Below are 19,412 nucleotides of genomic sequence, written 5' to 3' on the forward strand. Positions count from 1 at the left end.
AGGGGCAGTTTGGTACTGAGAGCAGCAACGTATCACCAGATCTGCCCAAAATTTCAAGTGGACTCCATGGCTTTCAGGGGAGAAATTAAAAAAGAGGAACACCATGTTCATTGTTATGGAAACGTTTTTTTAAAAATTCAGCAGATGATGAAACAGTTACGGAACGGCTGTCTTGATATTACTTTTCTTTCATGATCTTACCCCTAGGTCTGCAAATGGCCCATCATACAAAGCCAACTGAGCAACTCGACACCTGTCTCTGTTTGCAAGTGTCTGGGGCGTGCTGTAGCCTCCTCTCAGTGCATTCTCCTCAGCAATCAGCGCTTCCAGCTCTGGTGTGGCTCCTCCTGTTACCAACGTCCGTATCAGTGTGAGGATATTGTCATTGAAGTATGTCTGCAGAGATAAAAGAAAGCTCTTTAAGCAAACACCATTAAAGTCACAACTGAAGACATCCAAATTACAACTTTTCTGGGTTTCTGCTGTTTAAAGTTCTTGGCTGTCTCTTCAAATAATTTTACATAGAAAATGAAAAGACAGCAGCCTCCAATTACTCTATTTTCTTCTATCCCATTAGGCTCCTCCACTAGATCCTGCCTTTTAAACACCAATTCAGGCTGATTTTTATTAAAGAACAAAAATTTGAATGATTTATGTTTCCTATAATTGGTGTTAGTAGTGATGCAATGACTCCTTTCTTTCTCATTGCCTTCATGTCTAATAACAGGCTTTAGGACATGTAATTGTAAAATTCAGACCACATTTAAAGCTTACACGGGCTAGACTGCCTTTTTATACTTGTCACCAATTCGTTGGGGAGCTGCCTTTGTGCTGCAAATGTCATTACTTATTACTGTGGCTGGACTCTCGCAGTCTAACCGATATATTGCACTAAACATCTTATTACGAGACTTGACAGTGTTCAGACATAAGCATGTATCAATTAAACATTTTGAGTTCATTCCAGATAAATGTATGATGAGTTTGGGATCCTGGTGGTCCTTTTAAAAAACTCTAGGGTATAGGGTAAGTGTGGTTTATTAGGGAAGATTTACTCCACACTGACATTTTGCCAGCATCTGTAGCATTGTCTGTCAGGCAAACAATGGACATTTTAAATATTAATTTAATGCCAGATGAATGACTTTCAAGTTCATTTAAAAGTATACTGGTCTAGTTCAAAGATACTCAGTTAAATATCTACACTATACAATGTATATGCACTGTTTAAAAACATAATACTTAAAAAACAACCACCACCAAAAATCAGCCCCTATTACTTCCAATCCTACTGATATGTAGTGTTTTTAGAAGACTTGCGCATCATGAAGCAGATTAGGAGAAAAAGATTCATATAAATCTCTTGGGGGCAAAGGACTTGCCTTATTGCCTACTGCGGAAGTTAGACCAGATGACTATTAATACTTAGTCCTCAAATTGTACTTTTCATCCACAGATCTCAGTGCTCACTACAAAGACAGGGAAGCATCACTATTTACATTTCACTGACGGGGAAACAGAAACACATAGAGGTGAAGTGACTTGTCTTAGATCACACAGCAGGTCAGAGAGTAGAGCTAGCTTCTAGACCAATGCTTTATCCTCATTACCTTCAGCATTGGACTCTCATAATCTCAGTTTTATTGTTCAGATGTGACCACCATGAAATTTTTTTCATCTCAATAGTGAGTTGTGATTGCTATGAAAGCTTTATTTTCATGACTTCAGGCCTCTGCTGTTTTATACACAGACATGTCTAAATTACAAAAAAAAAAAAAAATCCAGTCTAGATAAATACAGTGTATTTAGTGGAACAAAATAACCAGAATTGTCCTTTTATATACTCCTAGACAATTATTACTGTGTTATGCCTACTGTATGCATGTATTTACCTGATTGATCAGAATTGCCCCTAAATATGATAACCTAAGGGGAAGTGGGGCATGTAATTAAATGTTTAAAAATTGGAAGCAATGAAGGAGGAAAAGTACATTTTATGATCACTTTCAAGGGGGTATGATTACGAGTAATCAGAAGCAAAGGAGAATATTGGGTGGGAAATCCTGAATGATAGGATTACAGTGATAGTATTTGATACATTATGACAGAATTGGTGGGATAATTAGAGGGTACAGCTTGTTCAGGAAGGAAAGTAAGGGAAGAGGTGCTGCATTATACATCAAGGATGCATTCACTTGTTCTGATGTCCAGAAGGAGGTGAGAGGCAGACCAAAGTGTGTGGGGGAAAACAAGCACGACAAGGGCCTACGATAGCACAGGAGGTGGATGAGGCATTTGGAGAACAAACAACAGAAATTTCCAACACATGAGACCGGGTAGTAATGGAGGACTTTAACTACCCAGACATCTGTTGGAAAAGTAAGATGCCAGTAAGTTCTTGGAATGGGCTGGGGACAACTTCTTGCTTCAGAAGTAACCAAGTGGGCAGCCACTTTAGACTTGATTCTGACTAGGAAGAAGCTGGTTGCAAAGTTGAAGACAGTTTGGGTGAAAGTGACCAGAAAATGATGGCATTAGAGCAACAGCATAAGGACAACGGCCTTCGGACTAACTGCTAGCTAAGGTCCCAAGGGAAGAAAATGTAAGAGAAAAAGGAATTGAGGAGAGCGGGCAGTTTTTATTAATGGCAAATGCTCCAGGTGCGAAGGAAGAGACCAACATATCTCCATCAGGATCTCTATCATGATCTAAAAAGGAATCCTACAAAAAGTGTAACTATGGACAATTTGCTAAGGCTGGTTACAAAAGAATAGCACAAGCATGTAGGGACAGAATCAGAAAGGCTAAAATGAATTACATCTACCAAGGGACATAAAAAGCAATACAAAGACCAAGAAAAGTGTAGGTCCACTACTTAAGGAGCACTAACAACTAAAGACTGAGATGTTTAATGCTTATTTTGCTTCAATCATTACTATAAAGTGTAATGGTGACCTTAACAGCAAGGAGGAAGACTCACAATCCAAAATAGGGAAAGAACAGGTTAAAGAACATTTAAATTGGCAGACCCTGATTAAATTCACCCTAGGGTACTTATAAAACTAGCTGAGGTAATCTCGGAACCATTAGCAATCTATCTTTTAAAAAAGGGACTGGTGGAATTATAGACCAGTCAGCCTAACTCTGATACCTGGAAAGATATTGGAGCACAATCAGTTTGTAAGCACCTAGAGGATAATAGGGTTATAAGGCATAGCCAGCATGACTTTGTTAAGAACAAAACATGCCAAACCAACCAATTTTCCATCTTTGACAGGGTTACTGGGCTAGTGAATGCAGGGAAGCAGTTGACATGATAGCTCTTGATTTTATTAAGGCCTTTGCCACGATCCAACATAACACTCGCAAATGCGGTCTAGATTAAATTTCTGTAAGGTGGGTGCAGAACTGGTTCAAAGACCAAGAGTAGTTATCAAGGGTTTGCTGTCAAATTGGGAGGTGGGGAAGTTGTATTGAGCGTGTTGGGGGGCTCTGTCCTGGATGTGGTACTAGTCAATATTTTCATGAATTACTTGGATAATAAAGTGGTCATTATACTGATAAAATCTGCAGATGACACCAAGCTGGAAGGAGTTGCAAGCAATTTGGAGGACAGGATTAGAAGTCAAAAATGACCTTGACAAATTGGAGACTTTGTCTGAAATCAACAAGATGACGGTCAGACGAGTCCTAAACTTAGGAAGGAAAAATCAAATGCACAACTACAAAATGGGGAATAATTGCCTGTGGTAGTACTGCTGAAAAGGATCTGGGGGGTTATAGTGGATCACAAATCGACTATGATCCAACAATGTGATGCAACTCCCAAAAAGAGTAATATAGTTCTAGGAGAGTCACATGTAAGACACGGGAGGTATTAGTTCCACTCTACTTGGAACTGGTGTCCAGTATTGTGTCCAGTTCTAGGCACCACACTTTAAGAAAGGGGGGAGGCAAATTGGAGAGCGTCCAGAGGATAGCTACAGGAACGATACAAGGGCTAGAAAGCTGGACTTTTGAGGAAAGGATTAACTGGGCATATTTAATTTTGAGACAGGAAGACTGTGGGGGAGGAGGAACTGATAACATTAGGCTGAGAATACAACACTCACTTCACTAAAGAACTCATGTTAAACTGTGAAGCAATGGCAAAAGAATACATTAAGTCTTGCACCTGTCACAAATGTTTCCAAGTAAGAGATAATAGGCCTTATTCTGATCCCAGGAGCAAGCCAATGGGACTCAATGGATTTACAGTGATGTAAAATTGATCCAGTTCAGAGGGGAATTAGGCCCGCTGTCACAGGAGAATGGTCTCCCACTGCTAGACAAATGTCAAGGCAAAGCTAAAGACATTTATTTGGAAAGCAGACAACATTTATCTTGGAACAATAGTTTACTTTGGGTTTCACACCATGACTGATGTGGATGTTATCATTTAATTTGATAGATGAGTGCAGTTTTTGTTCGTGCTGTCGTCGCTGAATAAAAATATTCTAATTTTGAGAATGGATGCCTGTCCTGCAAGCAGAAAACATCCTAGGTGAACAGGAGTCTAGCATGCCTTCTGGATGGTTAGAGATTGTTAACACTGCCTAAGCCTGAATGCTCTCAACTCCCATGAGACTCAGGCCCTCCTTCAAATCTTTCCACTATGGAGATGGGGCGCCTACTGCACCTCATAGGATCAGGCTCTAAAAGGTTAAAAAAAAAATCTGACCCGGCTGATTTCCATTTCCTTTGAAATAATAATACACATAACGTGAGAGTGATGTGCTCACTCTGCGGGTGGATACAAGGCTTGGATATGCCAGTACTTGTGCGGGAACAATGTGTTGAATGAGTGCTGTAGCATTAAAACTAACAAGCTACTTTTCAGTAACAAATGCAAATTCCTTTTGTTAATTGTATAATCATCACTGAAAAACACTTCTCTGCTGCTGTTACTAACTGTACCCCGCATTGGATGTCATGATAACATTATTATACCAGTATTATACATGCATTGGCTACAGTGCTGAGTAATGGGACTGCATTATAGACGCTACACCGTAGGGTAATTGACAAGCAACTGGATATCTGAGCTAGCAGTGCCACCTAGCCCATGTGACTGAATTCTGTTGCAGCTGGTTTTGAGTGTAAGTGTTTTGAGACTGCTTTAAAAATGGTTGAACAAACTGGAAAGCATAATTACCAAAGCTTATGTTTCGCAGTTAATGCTGTCAAGCCTTTTAAACTAATTGGTCTTTTACAGAAAATTTAACTGAAAATTAACACATCTTTTAATAACATTGCTTTAATTTTAATGACATTTTGCCTTTCGTTTATAGCTACTCTAAAATTGTCATTTTCCATGTCATAGCTGCCATTTTTTTATGTTTGCTACTTTAAAGGAAAAAATACAATAGTTATTTCGCCTCCATTTCAGGCAGATATTTTACCTTGCTTGTTTTTCCTTACAGGATGCATTTGTTTCAAGTGAATACATATCCAGATATGGGGAATTACAGAGCTAAACTCATTAACCAAATCCTGAACAGGCCCTGGGGAGAGGTCCAAAGCAAAGGTGAAAGAACAATCTTTTATATTGTATTACATTTTAAAAATACCTCCCAGACTATTAAGGGATATTGTGAATCCTCTGGGTAAGGGGATGTTTTATTACCTGCTAATCCTTCTGAACAGCAGGATACAAAAATAGAAAAGTCTTATGTTTCAAAATGTCCATCTCATAAGTTAAAACATTTCCTTTTCTGAATAAATGAGATTGTAAAGGACCTTGGGGGTTCTATTGCAAAGTTGCCTTTAACTCTTCACCCCTCCCCGTCCCCATGTGAAATTTCTGTTTGTATAAGGGAAAATGGGACGATAATAGAATACAGTTTTTAAAAAAGTAAGGTTCTAACAGAGACCAATAGATGCCAGGAAATTCAAAGTTAAGTCTCATGATCTGGCTCTGAATAGATGCTTTTGTACTGATGACATTCCCTGAAGCTACACCAATCCTGCTACCAGTGGTATGTGTAGAAATAATGCTGAAGCTCTGTATGGGAGTATTTTCTGTAGCATCATTACCAAAATGAATGCCAGACAGAATCAAGGTGTCTGGGAACCACTTCACAGCGATAAAAGATGCTTATTGGGACAAGTGGCATTTTTGCATCCTGCACTTTATTTTGCCTTCTATAGCTACAGACAATGGCCAAGACTTTCAAAAGTCACTAGTGATTTTGGGTGCTCAACTTAGCACAGCTTAGAGGTGGCCTGATTTTGAGAGGGTGGCACTAAATGGAGCCTGATTTTCAGACGCCTTCAAGATATCTTAAGTCTCATGATTTTTGAAAATCTTAGCACGTATACCTCATCCACAAATGCACTGTGTCTGAGAGAAGGTTATTTGTAACCTGGGCTTTCTAACCAACTTACATTTTGCTGTAAACAAGTGTATTGTGAGAACATGATTTGGTTAACAGGGGCAGCCCCACTACAAGAAGAGCAGTATATGTATATAGCTTTCCATGCATTTGCATTTGGTTGTAGATGTGTAAGGCAAATCAAATACTTAGAACAAAATATAATGAAAAACTCTAGCAGAGGCTGATGTCTATTCCAGAGACATAACAAAGGTTAGGCAGCCCTGTTTAAGAATAGCTTTTGTCATACTTAAAATCTGTACCAGGTGAAATGTTCAGTAAAGTAAAAAGTACTTCCTCATTATCAATAACTAAACCATTCTTGTCTGCATGCCCAGTGTTTCCTGAAGATGCTAAGAAACCTGCAGAGGAAGGTTTAATCTGTAAATGAAGTTGTCTTGTGCATAGTTCCATTATTGCTAAAGATAAGAAAGAAACACAGATGGATGGGCCTTATTATTCTCTTACTTTATCCCTGTTTTACACTGGCATTAACATCATATGCCGGACTTCCACTGAGTAAGTGAGAGGAGAATGTGAGCAGTTCACATACGTGTGTTGCGTCCAGTGCAGTGGGTTTGCATTACTAAGAATTTAATTACATTCTGTAGAGATCAAGGGGTAAAATTTAATTCTAAAAAGCAACTAAAAAGAAGGTGCACTACTTCCCCCTTTCACAATGAAAAACTTCACAGCAGAGGGCACAGTGGGAGAAAACAATATGTACCTCCTGCAACCCCCCTTTACTATTCCTCTGCTAATCCCAGCCTTTCCCCTGCTAATATAGCTTTTGCCCAACCATGCAATACAACAAACACCAATTACAGTCCTACTAGCTTGATGGGTTTTCCCCATCGACTTAGTTGCAGTCAATTTAGTAATTAAATCAATATAGTTGATGTAATCTTGAAGACCCTACTCAAGCCTCAAAGTGCGCTGGCACGTGACAAATGACTTAGAGAATTGCTGTGGAGCTAGTGTAGTGAAAGTATGACTCAGGCTGGTCCCACAGTCCTGTAAAATATTTTGGGATCAATGCTTGAATTCAGGCAGTAGAAGTAGAGGTTGGGTCACAAAAAGCAAACTGTCAGGCAAAGTGGATACTACAAAGCCAGTGGATCAGGTGGTGTGGGAAATGACAGGATGCCTGTTTTTGGGTAGAGAAAAAAATGTGGAGCACCTCCTCTTCCCAATAGAGGCACAGAAGAAAAGGAAGGATGGACATCTCACCCATCTGAGAGCTAGACGAGCAGGGAGAGTTCCTTTTGCACCCTATAGCTTAGACAGCAGAAACGCTTCCAGGAGTGGAGGAGAGAGTGACCCTGCCCACATCAGCAAAGCAGTAGGAAGAGGAGACAGCATTGGTATAGCAAATGAAGACTGGCAAATCATTTTGATAGGGATTCACTCTGATTAGTATTTCTTCTGTTTCTTTCCCTTAAGTCAGAATTCTCTATTTCTGGCATCACAGTCATTTCCCTGACTTCAGATGGTGGTGCCCCATCTTAACCACTTAAGAATGAATGAAGTTTGACAAAGAATTTTTGCAGAAGAAAGAGTTCATGAACAGATATGTCATCGGTAGCTAGATATTTAGAGGGGAAAATAATCACATTTACTTTGTGAAGAATAAACTGACTGTGCTCAAAGGAAATGTTTCTAAATTGTAATTCTCCATTGTGAGTTATCTAAGCATAAACACAATTATTCTCTCTTCTAATTTATCTTTCTAGTGGTTGCACAATAAAGCGATGGTGTGGTGTCTGCAACATTGCTATCTGTTACTCTGGGAATGCCTGTAATAAATAAAAGGATTAGCCTTTCAATAAGTGAAGCAACAAACAGCAGGGGTTGAATTATGAGACAGTCTTTGGATGGGGATGCTTAGACACCTGATTAAATGGAAATTTTGGGAAGGGAGCTACAGAAGAAAAGAAATCAGTGAAATCTAAATGGACCTGATGTTTAAATGTTGACTTGGAAGGTTGATATTTTGGCTTCCATTGTCTAGAAAGCTCTCAATCATATTTTCATTAGCTGCTTTTGATAAATCAATTTATCATTAAAATATGATAGAGTTCCTCAGTGTCCTCCTAATACTAAAACTCAGTTTCATTCAGGAATCTTCTTAGTCTGGTAAGGTGAACAGCTTTCAAAATTCCCGTTTGGGACCTTCATATTTAAGAGCTCCAAGGTATTACATGGAAATGCTAAACCTTTTACCCATACAACTTTTATTCGTGAAAATTTAGAGTTAGAGTTTGGTTGGATACTTATGTGGACTTTCTCAATGTGTCAAGTCTTCAAAATTTGGCTGATGACTGACTCACAAGAACAAGGTATCTCATAAGATTACTGTTATTTCATGCTCCTTATTGGAATGAAATACCATGAAAATAGATTACCTCATTACATCTATCTCAAGCTGCAGCTGGAATGGACAGAAGTGTAGTAAGAAGAACAGGAGTACTTGTGGCACCTTAGAGACTAACAAATTTATTAGAGCATAAGCTTTTGTGGGCTACAGCCCACTTAAGTTAAAAAAAAAAAGGTTAACTGAACTTTTTTGAACCATCAAAAGTTTGGTTTCACTTTTAGGTGAAGGTTAGAGTTGGCTCTTATAAAAAAAAATATTGCTTTGCCCACCTCCCGTATTATTTGGGGCTTAAGCCAACTGATCATGAAACTAAATTCAATAGGATATTCTGAAAGTTTAGGTTCAACTTTACAAAGGACTCTCAACCAGCCCCTAAGTTTGCATCTACAGCTTTAGGCATGCACAGTCATTTTACCCACAAAACAGATTTTATGTGCACAAACAGCATATTGGTCGCGCAGGCAAATATCAGTTTATATGCACAACTGCCTTTCACATGGACAAACTGTCTTTAGCACATGTAAACCAGGAGGCCTTTAGTGAGTTTGATTTATTTAAATTCTATTTTTAAATCAAAGCTGGAAACTAACTTTTTTCAACAGACCCTGATCAGGATCACGAAAGACATTATTAAAAAACATAATTTACGAAGTAATCATATTATAACAGCTGATACTGCAACAAAAGAGTCTTCTGAAACAGCTGTAGTTAGGATAATCAGGAGTAAACATGGTCTCCAAAGGGATACTCATTTGAACACTTTAAAATCAGAGATATAGTATAACAGGCCTGCTTAATGGAGCTTATCATAAACAACATTTCATATTCTCCTCCATTAATTACATCCCTCTTGCATCTTAGTCATCTACCCCGAGAGGTCTAGTTCCATTGAAAAGTATCAATCTGGTAATTGCTAGTGTTAGTTTCCCAGTGTTTCTATAAAAACCCTTAGACTGCTTGCTTTCCATTTGGTCCATTTGCAAAAAGCTGCTCCAACATTAATCTGCTGGCACATAAAGTGTACAAAGTTTTTTAAATGGAAGTCCTTTAAGCGAGTGCCTAAACCAGTTAAAAATGGACCCGCTCTAGGTTAAAGTAGAGACTGATACCCTGTCTGTATTGAGAGAGTATTCTCTGTCTGATTTTAAAATAAAAGAGGAAGACTATTTATTTGCTACGGATGGCCAAAAACTGGTTTAGGCAAAATAGCTGCTTACTTTGAACTCCACTGAAACTCAAAATAAACCTTATACAAACCTGTTTGGTTTTTAACCAATTTCAAACTTTGAAACACCCACGTCAATTTTTTTATATTTTTGCATTCTTGGTCCCAGATACAAGCAGGAATATCAGAATAACCTGACAGCACGCTCATGCAAATTCAGACCCAGAACTGTGACGTAGCCACTCTTTCAAGAAATCCCATTTCCATTGATTTCTAGCCCACTTTTGCAGACCCACGAGGGTCAACTGGTTGAATTAAGCTTTGCAGAAGATTCAAGCTTTTGTCCGCTGACCTGATCTAATCTAAAGCTTTTGTTTGTTACCCGTCACTATGAACTATCACTTTATTGATGGAGTACAAAAAATAATTAGAAGCTGTAAAACGTGTAAAATACTGAACTGTCAAGGTAGTTATGTTCTGCAAGAAGACAATTTTCATATTTTAGAGATAATACCCTAAATTTCCAATGGTGACTAGTGATTTTGAGTGCTTCCATTTTTGGAAGGCCAATTTGAGAGACCCTGCTGCAAGCCATCAGACTTTCAACTCTTTCTGAAAATAGTGTGCATCCAAAATCACCAGTTGCTTTTGAAGTCTCAGGCCAATATACATACCCTAAGATCTGAGAGATTAGTTGTTACAGAGTCTCAGATCCAGCTCCTCAAAGGTCTTTCAGTGCATAACTGCGACGGACAACAGGAGTTATGTTCTTAAATACCTTTGAGGGGAACTGGGGCTCAGTCCACATCCAAAGTAATCATGGCGTATGAAGGTCTAGGTAGGGGAAGATATCTTGTCCGTCAGGCTGCATGGTGGCAGTGGAGCTGCTACACAGCATCAGCCTCCTATGGTCTGTCTGATGGGGAAGGGGGAGAAAGTTTTGATTTGCTTACAGCGCTCATGAGGGAGTCCAATACACTGACGGCAAATGCGGTTCCACATGCAAATGGCTGTGTAAGATACAATTCTGTGTCTGGGTCGTCGTCATCATCTTGGTCCAAAAACTGAACGTTTGAATCGTTTACTGAAAATAATAATATAAAAATATCATAATATGCTTCTTAGCGTGCAGCATGTGACCTTACATATGACACAATCAGAAAGAAAAAGCAATGGCATGTGTCTGGAAACACAGACTCGTGTCTTTGACATCACTTAAAATGAAATCAAAGTGGATGTGAAAATATGCACTTAAGAAAATCTGTTAATCCTTATTTTGCTTGTATGAAAGGTGAATATCCCTGTGCCATAAAAATGACTTTCTTGGCACCACCTGCTCACTTGCCATGGTGCTGACATACATTTTCCCTCCGTACAGGCAAGATACAATGAGTAGGGTTGTGCGGATATGCAGTGAACTCTTAATGTCAGATCCACTTTGTGACATAAACCTTGTCCACGAAAACATTGGTTCAACCCAAAGACATCTGCTACTGTGCTTCTTTTCTGATGGAACTGTGGTAATGCAACTGCAGCTCCAAAGAGAGAAGCTCCCCATTCAGCTTGCCTCAATACATAAAAAAGCAATACAATGCAATTCTATACTATACTACAGTGTGGTTTCAAATGGTTTCAGCCACAGCCTCACCACCCGAGCCATGAATTCTATTCCATTCAGTGTGAGGAAGTATCCACATCAGGTAGCTTTTCAGAAAAGAAACATTTGACATTTAGATTCTCATCGAGTTGCCAGAGTTCATCTCCCCACTCCTGACCCATGCCGCTACACACAGCTTGATAGAAATCTTATCAAGCAGATGATATTTGATGAAGTCATTTCTTTTCCACAGTAGGACTCCTCAGTCATAAAAGTGCAGACTGATCACTTGTGTCACCAAAGATGCTTTTGAAATTATTAAAAAATAAATGACAAATTAATTTCAATTCCCATCCAGGTCTGAGAAATTATCAGTTTTGCAGCATCTGATAGTGTGGATCTTGAATACTTTTCTTGTCTCATCGTTATTGGAAATTCCCTGTATTTTTTTTTAGTAGACAAGAATGTTCCTAAAAAGCCAAATCCTAGTGCCATTGACTTCAACTGGATCACTCTCTATCTAGAAATAGGCCTGCCATTCTGAACTATCGTCTTGAGACAGTTACTTTTATTTGATCAAACTACCCATTATTCAACAGCTATCTTCCACTAGTATAGTATTGCACTGTCATGCAAGGGCCTCAAAGAGCTCTGCAAATATGAACAATGCCTAAAATATAACAGCCCTGTGAAGAAGATAAGCATTGTTATCCCCATTTTACAGATGGGTAAATTAAGACACCAATTAGCTGTGACATAACCAAGGTCAAACGGAATCAGTAGCAGAGTTGGCAAGAGAACATACATCCCTTGCCATAGCCACTAAAAAGTAACATCTCTCAGAGCTATATACAGTCACTGGTTACATTATATGATGCAGATGAATGTCATCTGGTAAATAGCTCCATCTACACTATATCTTGCCCAGTGTCTGTCAATTTATTCTTGGGCTCCTAAGCAAAATACCACTGACAGCCTGTTGTACCGTTTCAAAATATACTTTTTGAAAAGACTGTGCCTTTGTTTAATTTGCTAGCTGAGGAGAGGAACTATGAACAGCAGTACTCTTTTTCCATTTCTATCTGGCAGACTTGTAAGACTAATACCTGACTTTGACACAGACTTTCTAACAGTACGGAGTGTCAGTTTCCAACTTACACCAAATCTTCTGTGAATTCTACAAGTGCAGTTTAAGCCTGACTATATCTTTATCTTCCTGATGCAAATTAGCCTACTATGATTTTTATGAAAGATCTCCTGGCTAGATGGGGGTAGGTTTAAGAGCACAGCACTGCACCACAGGAAATGCTAATCAAACACTGCTCGGAGCCCCTTGTGAAATCTCATTTTATTGAGAGAGTGCAGCATAGAAGCTAAGCTGCTTTAGCTTCAGAGCCCGAGAAAAGGTCTACCCACAAAAAACAAAACAAACAAACTGCTTAAGGGAAGGTATGATACCCGGGTTTCTTCTTCAAAATGTTTTATTTCTTTTTTTACTTCCTGTGAGAGCTAAGACATGTCAGTCAAATTGACAATAGACTGAAATAAAGAGAGAGAGAGAGAGGCACCCAGGCCAAAGAAAATGAATTGGTGAGAAGATGCTATGGAAACAGCCGGCAGGTCAGACGAGTGTGATCAAAGGTGTACTGATGCTGCGTGAAAAAGAAATCATTAAGAAAGGCCAGAACAAGACAGTCAATTTCTACTAGAACCACAAATAAAACACATTCAAAGCAGTGCCATGAGGGTAGCCCCTCTGATACAGCCAGATAAATAAAGAAAAAGCTGATGATGGTAGAAACAACACCACCAACAACAAAAAAGAAGACAGTGATGTGAAGGAAAAAGGCACTTCTTACCCAGTTCAGTTATCATTAGTATGTGGGTTCCACTGTTTTTTTCCTGACTGATTGAAACCAAAGGCAGAAGTTTGCCAGGCTTAGCTAATAAGTAAAGTATTTAGGGGGGAAAGAAAGTACAGAAAGAGAATAAAATAAGGGAGTTTAAGACAGGTAAGGCTCTAAAAAAAAAAACTGAAAAATAAAAAGGACAAAGGACCACAAATCAAGTTTGTATTTGCCATGAAAGCTTCTGCACTTCACATCACAACAACTTGACAAGACGAATATCTATAGCTAGAGTGGAAATCATACCCAGGTAACCAGTTGCTCCATTCTCAAGGGTGACAAGTGTCATGTCACTATGCAGTGACTATGCAATATTAAACACGTTTTGGAGCATGAAGGGTTAACCAAGTAGCCTTTCAAATGCAGAAGGGAAGTCTGCTGGCATCTTACATAACATTTTTTTTTTAAAAAGAGATTGTCCCAAAGAACCCTGCCTACTTGGTACAATACACTAAGAACAACCTCTTGCCTAATGTAGTGTGTGTTTACGAACACACAAGGTGAAAACACATAGGGAAGAACTAATTTAGTTGTTTAATCCAAGTAGAAATAGTTTCCCCTAATGTTTCCTCAGCAAGAGTAAATCAAAACAGTTAACTGAAGAGTGAACATGGTGTCATTGGCTATGAAATAGGTAACTCTCCTGACGCCTGTAAAAGGAGATGGAAAAATATATGGGAATGGACATGAAAGGCGTGTTTTTGTTTTCCTTACCTAGCTCTGTTATAATAGGTATGTTGGCTCCTGTTGTGATTGAGGGTTGACGTAACAGACCATGGACTGGACTGTTGTCTGGAGATGACCTATCCATTCCTGGTGGTGTAAACCCTAAGGAAGGAATGTCAGACAGTTACAGGTTGCAAGGCAAACAGAAAAGAATGTAACAAGTCATTTCAGACTGATGCAAATGATGCCGCGAGATGTTAACATTGCACGTATCTCCTGTGATAGTTTATAGCAGATTTCTACCTGTAGCTCTCTGAACAATAAGCTGTTTTACTTAACATTCAGTATTGCTGAAATACAGCCCCTCAAGCCTATCAATATTACAGGCAGTTTATGGTATAAGACAGCTGGCAACAATTAAAGACAACGCACTTCTGCTAAACTTGTGAAACAGCAGTTTTTACATCAAAACATGCTAAAACTTTCAGTGCAAAATGTGATCATTGTTAAAAAAAACTGGAAACAAAATCCAAAGCCATTAATATTTGAGGGTTTTTTTCTTGTGATCAGTATTTCAAAGAACACTAGTAATAGGCATCCTTACTTAAGCCTCTCACCGCATTCTAAGGCTTGTTAAACCACCATGTTTGCAGCTTTCAGGAGCTGATGGGTCTGATTCAGAAGATTTAGGGTGGAGCTGCAAAGACCGCTGAAGGATTTAATTACTTTAAGAAGAAAAGGAGTACTTGTGGCACCTTAGAGACTAACCAATTTATTTGAGCATGAGCTTTCGTGAGCTACAGCTCACTTCATCAGATACATACCGTGGAAACTGCAGCAGACTTTATATATACACAGAGAATATGAAACAATACCTCCTCCCACCCCACTGTCCTGCTGGTAATAGCTTATCTAAAGTAATCGTCAGGTTAGGCCATTTCCAGCACAAATCCAGGTTTTCTCACCCTCCACCCCCCCACACAAATTCACTCTCCTGCTGGTGATAGCCCATCCAAAGTGACAACTCTTTACACAATGTGCATGATAATGAAGTTAGGCCATTTCCTGCACAAATCCAGGTTCTCTCACTCCCTCACCCCCCTCCAAAAACCCACCCCCATACACACACAGACTCACTCTCCTGCTGGTAATAGCTCGTCCAAACTGACCACTCTCCAAGTTTAAATCCAAGTTAAACCAGAACATCTGGGGGGGGGGGGGAGGAAAAAACAAGAGGAAATAGGCTACCTTGCATAATGACTTAGCCACTCCCAGTCTCTATTTAAGCCTAAATTAATAGTATATTAAAGTATTAATACTTTAAGATGTTTCCAAAAGCATTATGAAGCCCACAGAATTCTTAATTTCCATTCTGATCTTGCAGAATCCTCATGGCTTCCATGAGTCAGAAAGAGCAGGAAGCACTAATCTGAAAGGAATGAGGAACCGGGGAGAGAGACTGACATATGGCAGGTGGGTGGGGGAGAGGGGAAGGACATCTGGAGATAAACAGGAGAGAGGTGCACACACTGGGAGAGAGGATGGCATAGAGAGACAGTGGGGAAGAGCTACATGGGAGGTGAAGGGATGGTCTGGGGTGGAGCAAGGGCCTCCTTATGCAACTTGCATGTTCCACCTGAGTCCCTGCAAGCTCTGCAGGAACACCTGCCACTGAACAATTCATAAACATAAAAAGGTAATACCCAGGCACGTTATTTTGCTAAGCTGGAGTTACGATGTAAGGGCTGAATCTGTCAATGATTTAAGTAAACCAAAAAACTCTAACAAAAAGTTGAAGTCATTCATACATTCATCTGCTACTGACTCCAAAATGAGTTGATACTGTATTTCCCTCTGCCCCTGTCCTCAATTTTGGCAGAATTAATAAGACATCAGAGAATCCTTACATAAATGTATATCACTTCAAAATGCGATGTCAGTCCCTTACCTGGATTTTTGCCCCTTTCTTGATAGTAATAATCACCACTATCAAACTAGCTTTAAATATTTTAAAATATTTTTAAAGTGCACTAATTTTGGCCCCTCAATTGTCTAACACCGGTTTGGCACATGGGAGCACATGGAATGGGTCTCCAGTTCAGCTCTGTGCTTCTGAGTTAGCAGGGCTTGGGAGAGCTGTAGGAATTACTGGGTTCGCCTTTCTGGGAAGAGGGATAGAACTCTGTTTTGTTCTGAAGCTACTCTGGCCTTATGTCTAAGATCAAGTGTGGTGTCAATTTGACACACACTCTGATGCAACAAATATTGCTGAGAGATCATCCTACCCCTGCAGGGAGATGAATTTGTTATGGTGGGCCTTCTCCACCTCGAACTCTTGCGATCCTCTAGGATACTCCAGCATGAACTGTACCCTGCCATCTGGAAGAAAGCTCCCAGCAGCACAAGGCCTGTGAGGATGGGCTATGTAAAAGGGAAGGAAAACTGTGGAGAGGGGCTCTGAATGGTGATGGGGGGGGGAGGACAAGTTGTCTCAATGCCTTCCACAGATTTGAAAGGCACAAATTCCCACAGGGGAATTTAAGCACAGCAATACAATTCCAGTCAACAATGGTGATTCAGATAACAAACAGATTTCTTCAAGGCAGGTGGAAGTGCTGGGTATGTCAGAGTGTTTACTCAATGTATTCCTTACTCAGTGTATTGAAATCAGTTCTACTGTGCCAGCATGGAAAAAAGCAGATTGCATGCCCAGTTGATTTCTGTATGATAGTCTCTATCATGGCCAAATCCCACGAATGAGTGACAGCCATTCAAGAACTTTTATTAACATGCTACCTCACCCACTCCCTGTTGCATCACAGATCTATGCCATGCTCTGACTCACACTGGGCTACCCAGAATTTTCCCAGGAGCCCTCCCAAGACTCAAAAGATCAGGCAGATTAATTATGGATTGAGAGTCCTGGCTCTGCACTTTGCAAGGGGCAGGAGTGGTACTTCTGGAGACGTGGTCGCTAGAATTGAGCTGCCTTCTGTTGTTGACTCCTCTGTTAGTGTTTTGTATACTTCCATGTTATGCAGTGGGGGGCATGATGCAACACACCAGCTCTTCAAAACACAAGTGGCAACAGACACTGAGAGAGCTCTGTATGTGCACCAATGCAGCTGGGGCCACTGGAGAATCACAGCTCAGCATGACTGGCACCAAGCCTTCCAACTTCACACTGATTTGAGGGTAGAAAAGGCTAACCTTCTCCCCACAAGCCCTTGAGGCATTGGTGGTGGACAGTGTTAGCATGAGACACCACTGTCCAGACCATCATCAGAGGCCTCTCTTTTCTCCTTTCCCTAGAGGCTTTTCTTCCCAGTCCGACACGGTGTCCACTACACATTTTTCAATGAGTCAGGCCCTTCAGATTGTAGAACTAGTCGGTAGCGTCCTGCCAGCTCAGAGGAAAATGTAAAGACTCAGTGTAACATGCCTCTAAATGCATGACTCCCTCCACTCTTCCCTAGAAGGCTATTTGTAGCCACCTCTCTCTAACCCCTCAAATATTTGTCGTCTTAGGATGGTGTTAGGAGATTGACGTAAAGGTGGCATTTCTGTTAGGCACAGACTGTCAGGAGCTCTGTGATTGCACATTGCACACACAGTGCATTCTGTATGAAATGCGGGACACATGTTAAAGGGATTTTGTTTTCTTCACAAATGAAAAATAATCCTGAGCTGTAATATTTTTTCCTCTATGGTTTTGGAAGATGTGAGACATGTCCACAACTTCATTTCCCTGACAGTGCTTAATTTGAATTGGCTATTTAAACAACTAAAAAATCTGGAATATTTTTAGCAAAAGAAAAATCAGAAAATGTAGGGATCTGGGGTCTGTATCTGTCTATCCACCACCCACAAAGTCCTTATTCCAACCTTCAGGACATGTCCTGTTTGCAGCCTGCCTCCCCACCCACAGCATAAATTTTAGATGCTGTTTATTGTCTTCCACCAAAAAAAGGCGAAGGAAAACTAAACTGTTTTATCAGAACTTTCATTTAAAGGCATGGAAAACTACAAGTGACAGCTGTGCAGATTCAGTGAATGTGACATTTTTGAATTTCTCCAATTTGACAAGTAAACACCTTAAATCGGTAATGCTATATGCATAATACATGGCCTGTATTTTGACATCCATCATCAAATGCTGACTTGAGAAAATACAGGTTGTACATCAAGGAATAGCACCCAGAAAGCAGGGAGAAATTCAGGTCACACAGTATTAGGAAAACTATTTCATTACAGAACCAGAAACAAGATCCATGTTTGGCTGTGAAAAGATTCAATTTCTTTGCACAGAGCCTTCATGCTTTCCTCAGAGCCCTTTTTCACTTTCCTTTTCATATTGCATTTTCTCCTTCAGTTCTCCAAATCGTGTTCCATTAACATTCATAAACCCAGTAAACCAGGGCAGGTGGTTATAGTGATTTTCCTAACTGCAGTGCCATACTTGTTCTACAAACAACATCCGGGACCTGAGCTACAATTGCAGGATAGGGTGAAATTCACATTGCCCATGAGTACATGAAATCTGTGTGAGATAACGTAATGGCAGATGGAGAAAGATAAAATCTCTCCCCACAACTAGGAGGTAGGGTGCTATTTTGCAACTAGTTCATGGCAGCTTCTACACCTAACTATGAACCAGCAGTAGCAATCATCATAGCCTGCCTAGTTTATGCAGGGCTTGGGGCCACTGAATCAACAATAGATGATCCAGTGGCTGTATTCTAGCTACTCCTCAGTCTTCCCACAATCCATTACTACATATTGCTGGAGACAGATTGGCCAGTGAGCGACTTAGAGGAGGGTCCTTCCCCGTGGGGCAATAAACATGTTGGATTTATAGAACTGCTTGCAGAAGGTTTGCCAGAATTTGAATTCAGTAACAAATTTGGCCCTCGGATGTACACTGCAAGGCTTCCACTGACTTCATTGGGGTGAGCGCATGTCCAGAGGCACAGTTTGCCCCTTTTAATTTATAACATGCTTTCCATTCAGAAGGATCACCTAGTGCCTTACAAATTGATTTTACTAACTCTCTAGGCAAGTAATCATTTAATCCAGAACTGAGGTACTCTAGGGTGGAATGCAGCAAGTGTTTAACAGCACACAGTAACGGAACATGGTTTTTAAGAGAAGATGAAAAGATGAATATTTATTTACCTGCAACTGCAGGTAAGCAGGATTCAGTTTTCCAAACTGAAATTTAACCAGATTGCTAGGGCTAAAGGCTATACTCTTGCTTGTCATTAAAATGCCAGGCATACCTATGGTG

General features: G+C 40.0%; 1 protein-coding gene across 6 annotated transcripts in view; it reads right to left on the reverse strand.

The window, feature by feature from the left end:
- The window catches only part of KCNMA1 (potassium calcium-activated channel subfamily M alpha 1), an 845,861-nt gene that overhangs the window by 15,770 nt on the left and 810,679 nt on the right, over positions 1–19,412 (reverse strand). For all 6 annotated transcript variants that reach the window (XM_077820942.1, XM_077820941.1, XM_077820940.1 and 3 more), the window contains 3 exons: positions 14,174–14,287; positions 10,909–11,039; positions 202–396 (listed from right to left, as the gene is read on the reverse strand). In XM_077820942.1, coding sequence (XP_077677068.1) covers positions 202–396; positions 10,909–11,039; positions 14,174–14,287 — 440 coding nt within the window. The remainder of the gene's footprint in view (positions 1–201; positions 397–10,908; positions 11,040–14,173; positions 14,288–19,412) is intronic.

This window comes from Eretmochelys imbricata, chromosome 7 (assembly GCF_965152235.1).
Source record: "Eretmochelys imbricata isolate rEreImb1 chromosome 7, rEreImb1.hap1, whole genome shotgun sequence".
NCBI classification, from domain to species: domain Eukaryota; kingdom Metazoa; phylum Chordata; order Testudines; family Cheloniidae; genus Eretmochelys; species Eretmochelys imbricata.